We start from the raw sequence: 23,026 nt of genomic DNA on the forward strand, positions 1-23,026 counted from the left end.
TCACACTTAAATGCAACTGCACTTCACTGAAGTTGACCCCCTCGATTAGAAGATGCGCTACTGTTTTATATATGACTAAGTAAGGAAGGGGAAAGCTGCCAGTTGAGCTAAGATGCAATGCTTTCTTATCACAGTGATTTTTAAAACTCATTCCAATTTCAGAGTGAAAATACAACAAATTTCAAATGTGAAAAAGTGCATATTTTAGAAACAATGAAATACAATAAACTTCTGTACTCGATAAAGCTCATTGGACCTTTACTCTGTGATTTCAGGAGGAAATCTAATAATATTATAAGAATAGAAAAAAATGTTTAAAGTTATTCTATTATAAGAAACAAACTCCTAGACATTTAGATAAAGAGATAAACGGAATTATCTCTAATTATAAATATTCATTTTTGTTAACTTTCTTTTATTTCTGTGAGTAGTAGTCAGTTTTTGTTTGTTTGTTTGTTTGTTTGTTTTAGACAGTTGCAGAATCTTCCTTTGGGAATTCAATGCAAAAAGACTACCATAAAGACAATTTTTCTTCATTGTTAAATTTACTGTTAATTATATACCTTTACTGTTAATTATGCATTTTCAATTGCCTCTTCAACGTTCCAGAAATTTATAACAAATGCAAAGTATCATTTATGGGCACCATATAGACTTTGATACTTTCTTTGGTGTAGAACTTTGAGCAAAAGTGATTTGTGTGAAGTACTGGAATGTTAACCATAGCATCTAAAACTTAAAATATTTTCTCCAAGCTGGGAGGCAATTCTGAATGGGATAAGCTTTTTCAAAAAAAAAAAATCTGTATTAATGCCAATTATTCTGTTCAAAAAGACAGACATTTGGACATAGATATGCTTGATCCCAATTAAAATTCCCATATATATAATCTTTTTATATAATCTTTTTTTCCCCTCCAGTTTTTTTTTTTTTTTTTTAGAGTCAGAAATGTGAATCAGGTAAACCTACATGACAACCTGAGCCCTTAGGTGGTTTAGCTGTCCTTGCCTATCAGAAAACATTAAAGCTTATCTCCAGTATTGACTTCTTCATCTCAGATCAGTTTGAGGCAATTTCCATGGCTAATTCTTAAGGAAATATTTTCTTCTGTATTTAATTTGAGTGTTGCCCTTATTTAAACCAGGCACAGAGCTATTCAATGACTTATTTTTTAAGTTCTCTGATTTATTTAGGATGTTTTCTTCTAAGCCCTCAACGTCCACAACCACAATAAAAAAAGATCATGAGCATGCTATTCAACCCTTTGAACTATTCTTTTGTAACTTCAGCTCAAAGAACAAATGGCAACATTGCAGGCTCCTTATTTTAAGGAGATTATAAATAGGGAATTAGTTCTTCAAAAGAAAGGAATATCCTCCATCATTTCTCACTAGTAGATATGAACAAACACCATTACACTCAGTTACTACCAGTGTAACTGTTTTGCTTCCTATTTTCTCTCAACACTATGGAGTGTCCTCCTTAGTACCAGTTCCATTTGTCCTGTTCCTCTTCTATAGATACTATAGGAGTTACATTAACTTGTTTTAGCCACATATATAATAAAAACTGATTGACAGGTGATATCCTAGAACCGTAAGAAATGACAAAGAAATAGTTTCCCTGCCTTTCTTCCTAAGTCTAGGAGGCAAGCTAGGAGATTATTTTTTAAGAAACATTGTTTATGGAATAATTTTGCTATGCTCATTTATTTCCTGATCTTACTTCTCTACAGTGGAGGAAAGATTCTCCCTTACTGGTCTTTATATAAATTTTATTAAATTTTCTATTAAAATTGTAATAATACCCTTAGGACTTGGGGCATTGAATGCTTTTTAAAACCACAAAGTAAACCCCAATTATCTGCATTTGTTAGTTAGAAGGGAGACTATGTGCAAAGATCTGGAATGGTTGGAGTTCAGAGCAACTGTTGAGACCAATTTATAAAGACATTTGGCCATAGCTGGATACCATAGCCAAAGATGATATCGCAATAATGCTGTTCAAAACAGCAGTCCATAACCACCAAAGATAGGTGCAAGGCAAATTGAATTTGGATATTGATGAAGTTAAAATGGTATACTTCATTCAGGGACTTTTGATTTATACTGGTTTTTTTTTTTTTTTTTTTACTATAGTCTCGTTAAAAGCTTCCTCTTTCCCCATGGGGAGGTGCATGCTGGGTGATTTTGTTGAGCTGTCCTTGCTGTCAGGAGGTTCTGTTGATGGACATGTGTCTGGCCACTTGAGAATTGTGTCTGAATGAACTACACTTGCACAAGTCAATTATTAATGATAGTGCTTTTAACAACTCCCTGAAAAGGTGGGGGCATAATTTCTTCCATGGAGCTGACTTCAGCCAAAGTCACAAATGCTAAAACTTGGCATTTTAAAATTTTTAATTTCTTCTCATGGAATCATCATTAAATAAGCACATCATTTTTTACATCCTAGTCATAATCTCAGTGTCTTAGATTTTCTTTCCTTTTCCATTAAAATCATCCCTGTGTTTTGGTCAGTAAAGTGTGCTGCTCGATTTCATTTGGGATTTGTATTTGTGTTTTTGTTTTCCATTCCTTTATATTTCTTTGGTTCGTAGTGTCAGAAGATGATGTTTTTTATGACAAACTGCCCTCATTTGAAAAGCGCTGTGAAACCCCAGCAGGTATGGTGCTAGCCAAGTGATCTCTAGATACCTAGACTTTAAAATCCAAGCCATTATGCCATCTGAATGCTATAAACTTCATGGACATGCTACTCACCTCATGAGTGTCCAGTGCGTCTCAGATGCACCCTGTCTATTTACTGTTCATCGTGGAACCCATGCCATTGAAATTTTTTAAAGTAAATGTATTAAAAAGCAGCAGGTTGCATGACAGTTTCTTGATGAAAAAGTTCAAAAAAGGTGAAATGCTATTGCTTTGTGAATTTACAGAGGAAGGAATAATTTAACTGCTCAGAATTACATGTCCAGTGACTGCTTTTTAATTTAAACAAAAATAGAGCATCGTTAGTAATCTTATTTTCTCTTTGGTACGTAGGTAAAGGGTGTTTTGTGTCTGGATGCCTAAGGTGATTCCAGGGGAGGGTATGGAAGATACATGACATCTTCCAGGAACATTAAATTGATATGCAATGCTATTGTCATTTAAAACCTAAGCTAAGTTTGTATAACCCATAACTCCGAGTTTATCTTTTTGAAAATATAGAAGGGGATGACATTGAAGCTGAAATGATTACAGCAATTGCTGAATGACAGTTTGCCCAAACTAGTGCAGTTAAAATATGCTGACGCCCCTGCATGGCCAGGAAGATTTCTGCTCCATGCGCAAATGCACCGAGTATCAAGCTACCAACAACGCGTGCCCATCCCTTTAGGCCTCCATAGCTTTGCTTTGCTTTCTGTTTCCCCAAACTAAAAAATAAAGAAAGAAATAGATCTCCAGCCTTCCCTTTTCCCTGCACGCTAATGGCATGCAGTGCCTCTGCCCTCCCCCATAGTGAGATTAATGACCTGCTCTGTAACTCATACTGTGTCCTTCTCTCTCCCTCTCCTTAACCTTTCCCATTCCCGCTTCAACTCCTGGCCATACAGAGAATGAACAGCCTTCCCTCGTTTGGTTTGACAGAGGAAAGTTTTATTTGACTTTTGAAGGTAAGTAGTACATAGCATACCAAATACTAATTTATATTCCCCTCATCCTTTTTCCCCATCTGCATTTCAAAAATCCCAGTTCACTTCAAAAGACCTGGTCTCATTCTCTACATAAAAATGCTATGGCTACTTAGAAAATATTAAATATTAAAAGAAACATTACATGAATTTGGTTTGTATGGGATCTTCAATTTCTCATATTAAAAACTTAAAGTTAATTTGCAGTTAATATTGGTTACTTAATTAACTGTGTTAAATTGAATTGAAAAAATATTTTTTAAAAAAATCATTTTTGGCTAAGGAACTTAACTCTGTCAACCAGGGCTCTTTCCTAACTCTATTGCAAATGTAATGCAACAAATATAAGGGCACTTTTGGTTGGAATTGGCATTTAACTCTGTTTTAGATCATTAATATTTCAGATCTAACATCCATTGTTGTAAAATGTAAATATGTATGTATAGCCTTATGACAAGAATGCTGCATAGAAGATCAGAAAAATGAGGAAAAGAAAAAAAAAGGAGTATTCTAGTAAGTTCTATTTACGTCTCCCGCAATTGCAACTGGAACAACTGTAGTAAAATGGACAACTATCGCTGGACTTGCCATTTTTAGAAGATTATAGAAAATATATATAAATATAATGTCAGATAGCTAACCTCAGTGTTGGATAATTTGTTATATTCTGCATTAAGGACTAGCATTCTTATCTTTTAAATTACATTGTAAATCATTTTAATATTCCAATTTGATTAAATGTCTCATTTAACTTAATAGTGGGAGAAATTTGAGTAATTTAGCTTAATTAATGGGCCATTTTACAATAAATACTTATCACTTAAGCCCCACATTTCTATTATTCTAAATAGCTAAATGTATCCTATTATCAAAAGTTGGCCAAATAATATTCTACTCTAGAATTGTATCTAAATATTAAACTTGTCTTTGTGTTTCATGACAACAAAAAGACCTTTCCAAACTTGAGTGTGTATTTTAATGCAATTTTAAAAATCAGAATGACTGATATAGATTTTTAAGTAGTTTGTGTGGTTGTGGCGTTTTTCTCTCAATAGTGAATTTTCCTTGAGAGATAGTCCTCTAGATGGAAGTCCTTAGCTTGGAGTAGCTTGGAGAGCAGTAAAAAATATAGTCTGATTTAAAACTTTTCAAATATCTGATATCTTGTCCTGGCTCAAGTTGAGGACAGGTGGATAGGCAGTGTTTGGAGGAGGGTCCATATCTTCCACATCATGTTGGAAGCCTTTATTGTCTTGGGTTATCAATTTTATAATTAACCAAGATGCAAAGTCTGCAAACTTATGACCTTCTACACTTTCTCTTAGAATCAAATGAGACTAAAAAGTGCCCAGGTGTCTTTTTGCTGAATAGCACTTCTCAGAAGGAGAAACTGCAATTGAATAGGTTGGTAATCCTGAAGTTCAGCAAATACTAGCCTACATAAAAGCCCTTTCTCTGGTTCAGTGTGGCCACAGCAGAAGCTGTAGTGTACTGGATTTTAACCAGGAAATTAAGCAATACGCTACTGACAACCCTCACTAACTGGGGCTCAAAAAAAAGCCCACTTTGGCAGGATTTTTGTGGTTGCAGCTTGCTTTGGCTATTGGTTCATTTGCTTATGTTTTAGTTTGTTGATTCCTTAAACAGAGAGAAATAGTTTTTTCAAAGTTACCAATCTAAAGACAATATTTAGTTGTTGGTTTGTTTTTAAAATATATTTTATCAACCAAATATAAGTATTAATAAATGTGTGAAATAACAATGTGAACCACATTTTTTCATTTTAGAAAAATATTTGTTGTAGATTTCTGAGAATCTAAAGTTGGTAACTTCCATTCTGATTAGTAAAACCCAAATTCTTTAAGCATCTCCATTTGGACCTAGAGAAGTCATGCAAGAAAAAGTTTTCATAGAAATTACTTAGAATCTCTAGGATTGTGTTACCTTCATCTTGGACCTTGCTCAAGTCTGGGAGGTACAGACAAGGGACTATTAGAGCAGCCATATCATGAATGTGTGTCCCTCCTTATATCACTGAGAAATGCTTACACAAATAAAAACATTAAAATCAACTTCAAAGGAAGACAGGAGACACTAAAGATGACATCTTGCCACCTGAACAAGAATGGCTATGTTTTAAGAATGGAGAAGGTTTGTTTCCATCATTTATGTACATTAGTCTCAAGTATTTTTAGCGAGTGCAACCTGAAAAGATCCTTTTATTTTCTGCTGTGATGACATAGAAATAGTGACATGTTAAATTGCCTTGAGACTAGTGCCTCCATCCAAGTTTTAATAATCCAAAAAGATGGTCATTCAATGTTTTATTGAATAGCACTTCTAGCATATTCTTCTAGGGCACTCTGATTTTATTCACATTTGTTATTATTAATATTAATTATCATTTTCTTAAATTCTTCATTCAGGGAGCGTAGAAGAGGAAGAGAGATTCTCATGTCAAAATAGTCACTTGTTCTAAATACTTTTAAATTATGATTTATAGGCATCTTAATAGTGTTTTTATAGTTAAAAATTTGACCCTGTCTTATTCGTTCATTGCTTTGCTCTTACAGTGTTTTAGGCATCATAGTCACTCGGTAAGTGTTTGACCAACTAATTAACATTGGTTTATGGGTTTCTCTGAAGGTAACATGAGGTGCTTCCCACTTCCAAATTTAATTTAACTAGAGACATGAGATTTAGACACTAACTCACAAGAGTTCCAAAGCTTTTCTTAATGTTTTACTTTTCTAAAAAATTTTACTGAAATCTTAAGCTATTTAAGTTGGGCTAATAAAAAAGTAAAGGTTACAAAAAGTAATAACTTTTTCAATTCATTTATCCAAGAGTATATTCTATTGACGCTATCAAGTATTCTTCTGAGGTGAGAGGAAGGGAAAGATATTTCCATGATAAGTAGGAGATGTGATTGTTAGATATTTGAACAGTTCCCTAGAGCGTTTTAACATCAACCTGTTTCCAGAAATGTGTTCTCTCTCTCTCCTTGGTTAGCTTATTTAACTATAAAATCTTCTCGTTATCTAGTAATGGAAAAAAAATCCCCTCCAATCATACATTCTTGAGTGTCCTTGTGTCTGAATATCATCTCTATCCCCCGTGCATACAGCCTCTTGCACACTCATCTATAGACCGTACTGCGCTCCTGTTTACTGCTCTTACTCTCATCATGGCTTTAGGAATACCACCTCCTTAGCAGCACCTTTCTCTGCATTTTAGGGCACTTTGCCATACTTACCCATCTGTTTCCTTAACTGAACTCCAACCCTCTCCAGGGACCATCACTTCTCCTATAGCACTCCCCGTGGAAAGTTCTTTAATTCTATGAGTCATATGTCATGGGACTAGGAGACAGTATTTGAATTCTCCCAACTCCTTATTGTTGCTTCCAAACCACCTCTCCCAAACCCCAATGCAAAGCAGCCATCTGATAATTCCACCTTCTGCCCCTTCTTGTTGCTACCATTACTGTCCTGCAGAGCATTCCTTTGTGCTTATCTGTGGGCTGAGAGATGCCGGCAGCTCCTTTTCATTCTCTCCTCCACCTCATTTACTAGCTTCATCCTGTGACATGGATTCAATGTGGATGACCTGGCGGACACATTGGCTGCAGGACCTCTTCAACGTCTTCGGCTCCCAAAAACTTTCCCTTCACTGTACTGACTAACCCACACCTCTGGTCACATCTTGAAAATGGTCCCTACTGACAAAGGTCACTTTGGCTATTTCGTAATTAATAATTTGTCACCCTTCCTGTGCAAATACTGCATTAGGCAGTGATTCTTTCATTCAACAAATATTTATTGAGTACTACTGCATGCTAGCACTGTCCTGGGCACTCCCTAGTGGTAAAGAAAACAGAAAACAATTCTTGCCACTATGGAGATGATATTCTAATGTGAAAGTCAAAAAATTAAGATACATAAGTAAAATACCGTGGAGATGGTAATAAGTGCTACAGAAAAAAATAAAAATAAGAAAGTAGAATGGAGTATATTGGGGTTGCAATTTTAAATAGGGTACTAAAGTAATGAATAATAATAACTAATATCTGAGTGCTTGCTAGTGCAAAGTATATCCCATCTATTATCTTATTGCAGCTGCACAACTCCCTGATGACAAAATTAAGATTCAGATAATGTAAGTAACTTTTGCAGGATCACTCAGCCAGAAAGAAGCAAAGTACAGATTTAAAGCCAGGCTGCCTAGCTAGAGACCTAGGATGATGCTCTGCTCTGCATACATGATCTCATTCAGTCTTTGCATCAGCCCCTCAAGGCAGGTGGTGCTGGTGGGTTTTCCCTAATCTTCTAACCTTCTAGCTCTCCGGTCCCTTGCTTATACCTTATCTTTGACCTCATTAAGACCTCTGGTCTCAGTTCATCTCGTTCTTATTCAGCCCACTATTCCATTTCTTTTCTCTATCCATATTAGACCCCATGGAGGAAAAACATATGTTTCTGTAAGAACTTTAATCATCTATAGAACAGGAGATACATTTTCCTCTTTGAAATTATGTTGTCTATGTGAAAAAAATGAACTCTTGGGCCATTTGAAACTTCTGACCTCTATCAACAAGCTATTAAGTATCCCTACTTAGTAATTGGTAAGACACAATCATAGTCATGAACCACTCAAAATTTCCTTACCCTGGCATAGTAACAGTATCCTGTAAGAAGCAAACAAGGCTAATTTTTTACATGTAGCCAGATAGATATTAGTTCATTCACCTGAGAGTCACTAGAGAATGGGAAATTGGAAGGTGTGACCAATTTTCTCAAAAGCAACTGTTTCGCTAAATTCACAATATTCTTCAAGTGTGAAGTGTCCACTAATTGTTCTTACTCCATTGTAGGCCCTTTTCAACAAATAACACAGTAAAGTTATTGAGCACTCACTCTGTAAATCAAAGTGTTAAGTATAATCAATTCAGGAAAAGAAAAATAGAAATGTAAAAAGCAGCAGTACAAGACTGTCTTCATTAAAAACATTAAAATCACACTTCCTAGCTATTCCAAATTTTTATAAGTAAACTATATTGTAAGTATAAAATGTACAATTCTCTTTATTAAAAAGAATTAACCAAAAGTCACAGAGAGTTTCCTTTCTTTTTGAAATAGCCCAAACCTATTAAGAAGATTCAGGTGGAGTGGAACCTATAAAATGTTCCACCAGGCAGACCTTTTGAGGGTTTCAGAGTTCACTTTGTCTCTTCGTAAGAAATTAGTTGCCTGGTTCTGAAAATCTCTGGAATTGACCAATACTGAAATTTCACTTAGTTCCCTGCTCCCTGAAACATTTGCCATGTCTCACTCATGTTTACTGTATGACTGTCATGCTGGTGATAGAATAGAAAGCCAGTAAAAGAGAAACCCTTTTTCACTAACTATTCACAACACTTCTGACAATGATATGTATTTTTTCCCCTCACATTAAACAGTTCTGTCACTACCTGAAGTTAGCACAGACCACATAGGTTAAGGGCTCAGTCCCACAAGACTGCCCCCTCACCCCACGTCGCACACCCATCTCAAGTCCTAGGTCAGCATCTATACTTCTGATTGATCGGCTGTAAATTGTGGGTTCCTACACCACCCCCATCTTGTCTTTGATAATTTGCTAGAATGGCTCACAGAATTCAGCAAAGTCTTTTACTTTTTATTACCTGTTTATTATAAAGGCTACAACTCAGGAATAGCCAAATGAGATGCAAAGAGCAAAGTATGGGGAAAGAAACACGGAGCTTCATGCCATGTCTGGATATGCTACCTTTCCAGTACCCAGACGCTCTCCAAACCCCATTGTTTAGGGTTTTTATAGAGGTTCATTACAGAGACCTGATTGATTTGATCACTGTCCATTGGTGATTAAATCAATCTCCATGCTTTCTCTCCTTCTCAGAGGTCCAGGGATGGGACAGAAAGTTCCAATCTTCTAATAACAAAAGTTGGTTCCTCTGGCAACCAGCCCCCATCCTCCAAGAATCACCTCATTAGTATAAACCCAGGTATGAGTAAAAGAGTCTTATGAATAACAAAAGACTCCCCTCTCACTCTTATCACTCAGGAAATTAATTACAAGAGTTTTGGGAGGTCTGTGCCAGGAATTAGGGACAGAGACTGAATACGTAACTTTCAATATCATAGTCAGCCAAGTACTCCCTGTCTTTAGCCTTCAGTCTAGGCCAAATTGTGTGAATGGTCTGCTAGGGCGGGCGTGAACACCTAGAATTCATATCAGAAATCTATCCAATTAAATGTTTATGGGAAAGCTTAGAGTAGGTGGTATCTTCTACCCAGAATCACCAAGCAAGGGATACCTGGTTAGTGAAAAGATCATTTTATTTGGATTCAGCGTATCTGAGGTGCTGCTGCTAATACTAATACTGCTGATGCAATATCACTGATGAGCTCTTACCATGGACCCAAAAAGAAGGGTTGCTATGTATAAAGAATTTCAAAACCTGAAACTTAAGTTAAATAGTTCTCTCAAGAAGGAAAAGGGAATGAGGTTGATTATGAATAGAATAGAAAAGTTAAAGAATATTCACTTACTTATTTCTTTATTCAGTGATTTACAGGCATTCCATGAACTCTACTTAGCTATAAGCCCTTATGTAGGAATTATGGAGGTAAAATGATATGGCTTCTGCCTTCTAGGAATTCACAAGAAATAGAAGAGATAGGCATTTCCTATCGAACACATAATATAATCAATATTATGATAGAATTGTAAATACCTGCTGGAAAAGTATAAACAATAGATAGGTTTTTAACTGGGAAGAATCTGAGATAACTTCTTGAGGGCATAGGGACTTGAGCGGGCTAACGTTAAGAGGCAAGGAGGACTTCAGACAGCTAAGAGTGCTCCAACTTGAATAAATGACTTGAAGAAAAGCATGTATGCAGGAATAGTAAACATTAGGAGAGGCAAAGAATGTTTTAAGAGATGATCTTGAAAAGTAAGTAGAGGGCTAATTTAAATACTGAGAGAAGAAATTTAAATATGATCCCTAGGCCAGGTGGAATTTTGAGAAGTTTTTGAGAAAGGAAGTGGTACGATCATCTTTGACTTTTAGGATTAGAGGCAGGGGAAATTGAGGGATTTTTCTAAAGCAGTTTGAGGGAAGTAGTTAAGAACTGACGTTACCATGTTTATCCAGAGATTTGAAAAACACTATTGAAGGAACAACATTTGACATTTAATATGATGTGGAAAGGAGCAAAAGCTTCCATCTTGAGACAGGGAGAAAGGTGCTATGTCAGTGAGGAAAAAGGAGTCTCCAGTATAATAGATCTGGTCAGGAAAAATGAGTCTTTTTTATTATTATTATGGTGACATTGGTTAATGAAATCCAGCAAGTTTCAAGTGTACAATTCAACAGTAAGTCATATATATTTTGCATTGTGTGTTCATCGCCCAAAGTTAGAGTTCTTTCTGTCACCACATATTTGAACCCTTCTACTCCACTTACCTCTCCCCTTCCCCCTACTCCCTGGTAACCACTAGTCTATTGTCCATGTCCATGAGTCTTTGTTTGTCATGTTTATGTGTCATTTTTGAGACCTCTCAGCTTTGAGATCCTGCACACCATGCATGTAATATGAGTCTAGAAGTAAATAGACTGTAGAAATTTGGGAGTCATTTGCTTAGAGATAAGGGCTGAATCCGTGGAGGTGAGAGTTTAACCTTGTGGCATGCCTGCAATCAGGAGCCATATTGGAAAAAAAAGCATTGTAACTTGGAACTTACTCCAATGTATTTCTTTCTTTAAGCAGCCACACAAATATTAGTGATTAATTTTGACTGCATGATACTCAATAGATATGTTTTTGTGGAATATATTATGTTTAATTTAAATATATATGTAAATATATAAAATATATATCTGTGCTAATATGTTGTCTCCCAGTTGTTCATGCTTGAGGGAATGCTTAACTGGCTGACCCAGTTGCACTCTGAGTATGACTGTTAACCTAAATACCAGATAGGAAAATTGTGGACATCAAGCCCAGAAGAAAAATACCAACCGTTAGCTGGCTATTACTGCAAATACAACTTAACATAGAGATAGCACAATCCCTGTTTTCCCTGAGTGCTGCCCATCAAAGCTTTTCATCTTCTCTTAGGTGTGTGTCCTTTTCATCTACCTTACAATCTTTTATTTCTTTCTCCTTTTTCTTCCTCCTGGCACATAAATACTCAGAACTGAACATAATGTGAGACCAAAGGGATGTGTAGTATTCGTGTGTGTGTCAAATAAAAATGTAATGACTTATATAAATCTTAAAAAATAATTGAGTAGTAAATTTTTTTCATGTAGCAGTAGCTCTTGAGAAAAATTTTAGTTATCTACCTACACCCACAGTAAACTTATAGATGTAAAAATTATTTTCAAAAGAAGAAATTAGTTGTTTGTTATGATATTAGGGAGCTTGACTTGAAATACTCTTTATTGTAGCTTTAATATGCACATGTCTAGATATATTTATAGTTAATATTCTTTAGCAAGAATCAGGATTGTCTTCATATGCTTATACATATATGTACGAAATTAATTTGATGGATGCACAGCAAAATGATAAGGTTTTCCATGTTACTAATTCTGCAATAAGTAGGTATCTGATAGGAAAAACAATCAATGAATTTGTAGAATAAGGCCTTGATAATATTGCTATAAAGACAGATATTGTTAGGGGTGTATTCATTCAATTAGCAAATATTTATTGAGTGCCTTCTATGTGCATGGTACTATGAAAGGTATTAGGGTTACAGTAGTGAACAAGAAAGGCATGTTCCTGTCTTCATGGAGAATGGAAGCCAGACGTTAAACAAGTAGTTACAATAACGCGTAGAGAATGTAATAATTCAGGAGACAGGGAGACCTGACTTGTCCTAGATGTTAGGGATAGCTTCCAAAGAAAGAGACGGGAGTAACATTAAAATCTACACAGAATCTGCTTTGAAGAAATTTAAAATGTTGCTAAGTTAGAGTTCTAATATAAATACTTACGTAATGTGTAATTGTTAACCTAAAGGTATATTGGATATTATTCTAGATATTAGCAATAAAGAGTCACGAATTAATTTATATCAGTTTACTCTCAGTATGCACTCATGCACACATGTATACATACATATAGAGAGAAAGATATGGAATATATATATATGAGAGAGAGGGAAAAAACTGTGTGTGTGTGTGTGTGTGTGTGTGTGTGTGTGTGTGTGTGTGTGTGTGTGTGTACCAGATGCTGTCTTTTAAATAAACGGTCATTTATTCAGGGGTAAGACCTTGCTCAAATATGAAAACATGATTCATATAATTGAGCTTGAGGTTGGATTTTGCTACCATGAAGACTACAGACTTCACTTTAGATTTGTGTCTGGCAGGCCCACATGTGTGTTGGTTCTGGAATTAGTTCTGGGTCTGAATTGTAGCTTTAGCATGATGTGTGACTTTAGGTAAATTATTTAACCTTTCTAAGTCTTAGTCTCTTCCTCTGGAAACTGGAATAGTAGTGGCACCTATTTCACAAGGTCATAGTCAAAGTTAAATAGTGAATTGCTGTAGTCAATGCATGCAAAAAGCTCAGTAACGATTAGCTATGACCGCTATTGTCCAACTTCACACATCCCTTTCTGGTGACATGCTGTGTTTTAGTTAGTAGTGCCTGCTTTGGAGAAGATTGGGTTGTAGCATTCTAGTCTTCTTCTACATAAAACGTCTGGCAACTTGATCTGACGTGAGTTGCTACACAGCCTCCCAGCTTGTCATCAAGGACATTGAGCAATCTTTTCTCCACTGCTTATGACTCAGGAGAAAGATTTGGAAGCAGAATGTCTCTTCCCTGCTGTATACCCTCAGCCTCCACCAGAGTCTATCATTAAAGCTGACTTGTTGAGGCTAACAATCTGCTTGCTGAGGCATTCCTCAGGGAGCTGTGTTGATGCTGATGGGAGATCTGGAAGAAAATGTTACCAACTTTTTTATTAAAGGCTTTGTAAATCATTTCAGCAGATCTGTAGTAAAATCCTTTACCACTGAGCTATACTCAGTTTTTCAGCAGATTTGACAAATAATTTTAAACTTCTTGAGAAAAGAATGGAGAAACTGAGAATCTTCAGGGGGACGTGCTTTACCTTTGCATGTTTGTGAGCTTTCATCATGCAATAGCTTTTTATTATGTGCCTTCTAAGAAGAGCTGTCTGCAGATTGAGGCTGTCCTTCCCCTCGTACCCTTGACTCTGACTACCCCAGACAAAGAGGAGAACCTCTAACTACTCCCTTCAGACTGGAGAACTGGCGTAATGAACGAAGAAGTGATTCTAAGATGTGATGTCAACACTCAGGAGAAGTTCCCATTTCTAAGCCCTTTTAATGTGTCTGGAATAATTATATTTAACCAATCCCATACATATCCCTAAGAGATTTTAGTTACTTGTAAAAGGTCTTTAAAAACTATAAAGTACTATACTAATGTAATTATTTTCTAAAATAATAATTATCATTAATGAATACTTAATATGTGCTAAGAATTTTATAACCATTGCTTCATTTATTAAATCAAAGTTTGATTTGGGATTGTCAAGACATGGCATTTAAGATAAGGCATTAAGATAAGTCAATACCCTTAAGATTTTCACCATTTCGTGTCTTTAACTTTTTTTCCATCATGCATGTGGTAATAATTTCTGCTAGAGCATGGACTTTTAGCAGACAGGTTTTCATGAACTTGTTTCTCTTCTACTGGCTCTGCTGTACTAAATCACCAGGACGTGAGCATATATGGTTTTAAAGTTTCATTTGCTGCTGGCACACATTCACACACACAGGGTGTACTCTTTACAATTGTGTTTCTTGGTTTTATATTCAGAGTAATTACAACATGGCTTCCTCTAAGATCTGATTTAGGGGCTTGAAATATGCCTCTGAAGAAACGCAAAAGGTTATTCTGGTGTCACAAGGAGCAAGGGCAATGTTAATTTTTCAAGAATGTTTCAGTGACTTTCAAAAGTTTCCATCATCATTGTAAAGGGTGAGTCCAAGAAGAGGAAGAATATTTAATGTTGAATACTTTCCTTAGATTTTGCCTTTTCTGGACTCTGCTCACAGCCCATTCTGCGTGAAACTAGCATCTCAAATGGCAGGTTTTCAGGCAGTCAGACTACAACAGACAGCATTCTTCATGCCTCTCCATTCATAAATCTCAGCCCCTTAGGGGAACAGCTTTCAGTAGTGTTGAAAATTGCTGGCATCCACTTTTTAACTGTGAGAACAGGAACCATTCAAGAAATAAAGGAAAAATGTAGAAACCTCAGTGTTATTAAGATTCCAATGTAGCTCCCAATTTCTAATATTTTTTGCCACAATATCAAAGTATAATGCATGGCCATTATAGAAAATTTAGAAAAATATGAAAGTTTAAATAAAATGAAATAATCTATAATCTAATAACCATAGAGAACCTCTGTTATCATTTAGGCATATTTCATTTCTAAGATTTTTCATGTGTACGTGACCGTGTGTGTGTGTGTATATATATATGATTTATATTTTCATACAGGATATAATAATGCATCCTTTTATTTTAATATAGAATGTCCCCTGTGCCATTTAAACATATCTGAAAATAGCTGTTTTCTTTATTCTGATCATGAAGTTGATTTAAGCATATTACTTCTGAAAATTCAAATACTACAGAGAAATTTTTTAAAATACAAAGAAATTTTAAAATTTTGTATTGTTTGAATACAGAGAAAGAGTAAATACAGAGAAAGAAGGAAATCCTGCCATTTGCAATAACATGGATGGATCTTGAGGGCATTATACTAAGGGAAATAAGCCAGACAGAGAAAGACAAATACTGCATAGTATCATTTATATGTAGTCTAAAAAACAACAGAGAGTAGAAAAATAGTTGTCAGGGGCTGAGGGGGTGGGGGAAATAGGGAGGGGTTGGTAAAGGTTATAGACTTTCATCTATAGGATAAATGAGGTCTGAGGATCTACTGCATAACACGGTGACTATAGTTGATGACACCGTATTGTACAATTCAAATTTGCAAAGATAGCAGAACTTAAATGATCTCACAAAAAAAGAAAGAAAGAAAGAAAGAAAGAAAGAAAGAAAGAATATGCGATGATGGATGTGTTAATTAAATGGAAGGAATTCTTTCACAATGTATATGTTTATCAAATCATCACAATGTATACTTTATCATAAAAAATTTTTCTTAATTATGCCTCAATAAAGCTGAAGAAAATAAAAAAGATTCTAGAACTAAAGAAAAAAAAGAAAAAGAAAAAGAAGAGTAAATTTAACCCTGAAATCACATTGTTGAGAGATTAATTGAAATACCATTTTTAACATTTGGTGAAAAATCTTGAAGAAAATTCTCTCTGTATATACCTACACACACACACACACACACACACTCACTGCATTTATTTGATTCCAAGAAGTCATGCATTAGAATATGCTCTATTGGTTTAATAACAACTTTTAGGTGCAAAATAAACTTCACTAAATGTAAAAAAGCATTTTTTTCCAACCAACAATAGCTGACAAAATGTAAGCCACTATCTTCAGTATAACCATGAGAAATTGAGTTTAAACGTATTTTATATTCAGAATTAAAGATACTTTTAAATCACTTTTTGCCATCAGCAGTGTGTTTAATATCACAGTGACTTGATGCTTTTTATACCACATATTCATAATCATGACCTCTTTATTCTCTTTGACGTTGATGGTTTAATCTTGAAAGTCAGTTAAAAATTTTTAACAGATATAGTTTTAGCACCTGAGTTTTATATTCTTTCATGATGTATAATTCAGTTGTAACCTACTTATCTCGTCTTTCAAATTTTTGTGGCTTAGATTTCAAAGAACGTAGCAGTTTTTCCTGCCTAAAGTTGCATAGCCTGCTATGTGACAGTTTATCTTCTGTGTACTAATAACTTCTCACTTTATTGCTGTATCAGATGAAATCTTTTTTAAAAAATACATTTTAAGGTGAAATAATTGTCTAAATGTAAGTTAAAATTCAATCACATGTGAGGCTATCAATTCAAGTAACTCACCTGAACTAAAGAGAACGCGAGATGAGCTGATAACTCTACTTGTGATTACATTCCCACAAGTACAAGCAAAGACAACAGTGGAACATGCTGTTAGCAGCTGCCTTGTTTTTATTGACATTGATTACAAGATGCATCTCAATTTCAGAAATGTTAAAATACTTTCAAAAGTATGTTGCTTATAATCAAAGAAATAGGTTATGTACAATTTTATGCAAACAAAATATATAATCTGCTCTGCAACTATCAGTCAATAGTAGCCATTTAAATTTACTATATGCAGTTTGTGTATATGTGTGTGTGCATACATACATATATATACACATCTATATAACCATGTTAATGGTTCCATTGTATTATATTATGTACTTGTACCTATTATTTATTAATGGTTATTTAAGTTTATACCCTTTTTTTTGGCTATTATGTAAAATGGTGCAATGAGCAGTCTTAAAACTTTATCTTCATGGACTTGTCTGAATTTGTCCTAACGATAAATTGCTAAAAATGGAATCATAATGGTAAAGGGAATGCACATTTTAAATAACACTACATATTACTAAATGTCTCTACAAAAATTTCACACCAACGATATGATTAACAATTTTTTCGTGTCCTTATAAACACTGAGTTATATTAGTTCTTTTTACTTTTTCCAATCAAATAGGGAAAATGTGATATGTAATTGTTTTTAGTTCTATTTTTAATTGCTAAATACTTTTACATATCTGCATAAGATTATATTCTGTCATGAATCATAATTTATTTCATTTCAATTAGGCATTTAAATTGCTTCAAGTTGTCCCACATACAGTGAACATTTTTGCACATAATTCTTTGGCCTTATGATATTTTCTTAGAATAGATCCTTAAAATTGGAATTATGGGCTAAAATTATAGAACTCTTAAAGTTTCATGGTACACATTGCCAAGTAGTTTTTTAGAAAAATTATACCAGTTTTTACTTCCACCAACATTATATTACAGTGCCTATTTCATTATATGCTCACAAGCATGAAGTACTGTTTTGTTGTTTTATTTTTTCTAGATTTATTCTGGGAAAAAAGGGTAAAAAAATTGGTCTCTCTTCCTGTTGTATTTCTTTGATTACTAGTGAGGCTGAACTTGTTTTCATACTTTTTTAGTCATTTATAGTCCTTCAGTGACTATTTTGTTCCTCCTTAAAAGTCTTAATGTCTCCCACTTGTACTTGAGAAAGACTCTAATAGGATGATAATACGCTACTACTGTCAGCTCCAAGGCTATGCTTTCAAGTAGCAACCACTTCTCTGAAAATATACACCAGACTTTTTACAGAAGAGTGAATGAGATGTCTTTTTTAAAATCTCTAATTCTCCCCATTCCTTAAACAGACTCCTTTCTCCTTCCTTTTGTGCTCTTAGACCTGTGTCACTGTCCCCTACTATTGTATTCTGGCCTTACTCCTGTTTGGTTTGAAACCTAACCAAGGCTCTCTCTAGCTTCTCTAATTATAGCAAATCCCCTGACTAGATTCACCTCTTTCCTGTCTCAGCTGAAGATCTGCCCACGTTCCTCATGGGAGAACACCTCTCCTGGCTTGATTAAACTCCTGAGCCTCCTTTTCTTACATTCTGTTCCTTTTTATGGTCCTTACCAGATATTTTCCCAAGTATCTTGATTAGATCACTCGCAGTTATGGGACCACAGATGTTACTCAGTGTAAGTTTGAAGAAAGAATGAAACTATTATCCTTCAGGAAAACTGGTACCTTAAAGTTTTTTCTAAAAGAGATGATGAGGTATATAAGGTCATTCACATCCATGGCCCTTTTAACACTACAAATCAGTGCTTTTCAAACTTTTTTCTTTATCCTCCTTCCCTTACCCAGGGAGACTTTTTAGTCATATGTTTTTCCATAATTGCTCCCTGGGAGACTTTTAATATCACATATGTACTGAACATCTGGTTATATACTACATGTATATCTGTGTGCTTTATATGTAAGATTTCTTTCACTTTTCCCAAAGAGCCCATTTTATCTCCTTTAGGGGGTGCTCCATTAAGAATACCTGCTCCATTAAGAATACCTGTTGTGCATCCAGCTAGACCTTGGAGCAAAGCTTATGAATATAGATAGGTAAACATTAGTGATACAGGGCAGGGTTTAAGAATGCAACTGAAGATAGATCCGGTTTTCAGTCCCAATACATCTATTACTGCAAAGGAAATGACCTAGAGCAAATTTCACTAAGCCTCAATTTCCTCAATAGCAAAATATACATAATAAAGGTTTGTACCTCAAAGAGATGTTTTGAGAGTACAAGACAATGCATATAAAGTATTCAGCACAGTGGCCATCGCATATAAGTGCTCTACATAAATCAGCTTTTGATATCATTATTTATATTCTTTGTAATACCGTGTTCTATCTGGTTGAACTTCAGATGCTTGATGAAACAAATTCTCAGTGCTGTCTATGTAAAATTGTCTAGGGTTTGGTCATGCCAGTCCTCATACCCAAGGCATTTCATTATGGCTTTGTCTTCTCCCTTATGTCCATTTATAACAATAGTCCTTGTGTTGAATATGTTTGATGTGACTTTGATGATAAAACCAAAGTATATTTTCCCATTTTTTGAGTCAAACATGTTTTAGGATGTTAACTAATTAGTGCATTAATGTTGGATAATGGTTTGGGGACTATAAGCAAAGACCCAGTTTGAAGAAAATTCTTCCTAAAACACAACAAAAATCAGCTGATCGTATATTTCTGGACAGAGTGGAATTCGAAAAGCAAAAAATGTATGCACATGAAATATATATATGGGGGGGATGGAACAGATAAGCAGGGACATATGAAGAGGAAAACTGAAAATAACTCTAATTTTATTTACATATCTAGAAATTCAGTATTTTTAATTCTACTTTATGATAATTGACTTTCATAAGTGTGCCATCATCCTTTTCATGAAGGCGAATGCCTCACACCCTGAAAAGCATTATAACAGTTGTAACTCACCCAATGCCATAGTGGGTTGAGATGAGACCTATGTGGCTCCTTATATAGAAAGAGCATAGTGTTAAGTGGACCTACATTTGAACCCTATGACTCTATCACTTACTGTCTGTGAGAATGTGGGCAAATGACTATCTTCTTTTAGACTTGGTTTCTTGATCTGTAATATATAGAAAGCATGCAGGATTCCATGAAGTCAATGAAAGTGATAGTGTAAAGCTTTTTAGGTCACACCAAAGTCATTATCAATTAAGGGTTTAGCAGAAATAAAACTATTAATAACTGAAAAAGAAGGAAAAAAGGAAGCTTATATCATAGCCACTTCAAAGAAAATTAAGAAATTGAGAGGCCCATAGGAAAATTGATAAAACTCTCAATTAACTCTGCAATAATAGCTCACTTTATGATGAATCAAAGCCAAATCTGAGCCTACCTTGGTGTGTAGAGCTATAATACAATTTTATCAGAAAAACATGCCCTTCCTCAAAATATCAACACAAACCATTTTTGTTCACTCTAAAAACCCATTACTTATCTGATTGTGTATTGATAAAAGATTTTTTCACAAATATAGTTTATGAGAATTTAGAATCCCAATTAAGCCTTTTATCACTATATACAATGAAATTTTCAGAACCATTTAAATACATTTTTAGGTGACTATTTTCCATAACTGGCTATTCCCAGATAACAAAGATATCCTATATCATCATATTTAACCCTCGCAACATCTGTAAAAGGTACTATCTCCATTTTACAAAATTAGGAATTTGAACTTCAGAAATGTTGAGTAATTTGTTTAAGGTCACTTGGTAAATGATAAAGTCAGGATTCAAATGTAATTCAATCTAATTTCTTTGTCTTTATTACTGCATTATACAGAATGTACTTTATAAATTATTATAATTGAATATAATTTATTTTTTTACTCATTCCAACTAACATTATCTGCTTTTTTTAAGAAAAAATACTAAACCAATTTCTACTCTCTGCTCCTTCATACAACCCCTGAAATTTCTTCTCTTCTTCCACACATTCTGAGACTTTCTGTTGCTTCCCTCTGTTTGTTCTATCTCCTACATTCTCATTCCTGGATGTAAATAGCATTTGCCACCTTGATTACCTGCTTCACTTCCATACAAACGACCAACAATGGTGTGAGATGAGGTGTCTCTGTTGAATTCAGGATGCAAACATTCGTTTGTAAACTTTCTTGTACTTTTACTCAATTTTTGTACCTGACTATTTTACTTACTTTTCTTCTTTTTTTTTTTTGTATCTTTCTTTTCTCTTTTAAAATCTCTCCCTCACTCCCTTTTCCTTTTTCCTTTAACATTTTTATGTACACAGTCTGAACTTCATATCCACATTCATATTTCAATTGACTACTCAGAAAATACCTCCACAAAATTAAGGACCTTATCTTTTAAAGGTTTCACACTATTAGTGAGAAAATTTTTATATCTTTAAGGTGTGTCTAGTTGTGTGTGTTTATGTGTGTGTGTGTGTGTGTGTGTAACTTTGTTTGATAATGAGAGTGACAGAAAAAACTGCCTTTCAGAAAATATCACAATGGTGACTCTGGGTGCCCTTTTCCATTTCTCAGAACTCCCTAAGTGTGTATGCCAATTGCTTGCCAAGACCCTGAAATTGCTATCTTGTCAAAACTGTACAACTGATGGCAGCAACTAGCCCTTCTGGGCTATCACAAATGAGCCATCAACTGCTTAACATAATTTTATTCTGACTTCTATGCTCCTAGAGCAGAATATGTAAGAGTTTGGGGTCCAGAGCCAGGCAGTCCTATTCAGAATTTGTATCCCAATCCTGTTCTTACTGCTTACTGACTGGGTGACTATAAGCAAGGCTACTGAATGAATGACTTGAAACCTCAGTTCGCTCATCTGTAAAACAGGGATAATAATGGTTGCCTTATAGAGGTATTATCAGGAGTAAGAATTAATATAAGTAAAGCCTCTCGAAACATTCTTAGTATACAGTAAGAACTACAGAAGTCTTTGTTATTGCTACTATTGTTTTTGTTAGAGTCAGGAGACCTAGGATTGAATTTCAGCTTTACCACTTACTAGAGAGCAACCTTGGGCTAGAGAAATAGAGATAATTATACTGAACTTGTTTATCCTTTCAGTGTATAAAGAATATAAAACAATGTTAATTTTGATACTTTATTTTATTCAAAGACAGACATAATAAATACTGTTTCTACCTACACATCTTTAAAAATGATTATTAATGGTTATATAATAATTATAATATTAAACTATTTTCTCACTTTATATAGTGCTTTATCTTCCATTTCTATTTAATATTATAGTCCTTTCCCATATTATAAGCTCAGTGAAGGAAGGCACGTGTCTTATGCTTTTCTGTGTATCCTTCAGCAGCTAGTACAATGTCTAATTATTGTAGGAATTCACATTTGAATGAATTGAAAGACAAAAACATGCATTCAACAAATTTTTATGTTCTATAGTCTAAGCATTATATCAAGCAACTTAAGTAGCTATAATAGCTACTTAGGTAATATGCAAAAAATTAAGCATGCATGCACAGAATTTTAGTGATGTAAGGAAACTGAAGGTTCTAGTCTATCTGCATGCTCAATGAAAAATGCCATCTGCAGCATCATCTTCCTTCGTTTTCTACCGAAATAACTACTCAGCTCCAAAGAACTCACTCTAATTCAACAACTTGAGTAAAGCTCACTCTGACAAAATAAGGACTTCATAAATATTATCCCATTTGATGTTCTCCACAAGCCTTTAACATATGTCTTATGGTTTGGTCATCCCACTTTGTAATAATAACATAGATATTATTATCTATTCTATTTTAAAGGTGAGGAAACCGAGTCACAAAGATTAGTCGAGATTCACACTCAAGTCTGTATGTAAGCCCAAGCTTCCTTTTGTTAAATCATGGAACAACACCCCTATACTGTTTATTTGGCAATTAATTTTACAATGAAATAATGTCACAGTTCTGTCACTTTATTTTCTTAAGCTCTTGTTTTCATATGTTATTATTATTAGGTTTTCTATATGTTTGTTTCTTATTTCTTGAGAGATTACATATTCATGTTTCCACAGTTTATTTCTCTGTTAGAAAGTCATTCCTACTGTTTAAAAAATTTTAAATACCTTAAAGAACTTAAAATCATGGAATTCTAAAACAGATATTATGTGTTCTATTGCCTTCATTTTATGGTTGAGAAAACCTAAAGTTAATTGACTTG

At 34.6% G+C, this 23,026-nt stretch overlaps 1 protein-coding gene across 1 annotated transcript in view; it reads left to right on the forward strand.

Moving 5' to 3' along the window:
* Positions 1 to 23,026, forward strand: part of SGIP1 (SH3 domain GRB2 like endophilin interacting protein 1) — a 183,368-nt gene that overhangs the window by 135,725 nt on the left and 24,617 nt on the right. Inside the window, 1 exon segment of the mRNA XM_015595069.1 lies at positions 3,596 to 3,655. Within this exon segment, the coding sequence (XP_015450555.1) occupies positions 3,596 to 3,655 (60 nt within the window).

This window comes from Pteropus alecto, unplaced genomic scaffold (assembly GCF_000325575.1).
Source record: "Pteropus alecto unplaced genomic scaffold, ASM32557v1 scaffold25, whole genome shotgun sequence".
NCBI classification, from domain to species: domain Eukaryota; kingdom Metazoa; phylum Chordata; class Mammalia; order Chiroptera; family Pteropodidae; genus Pteropus; species Pteropus alecto.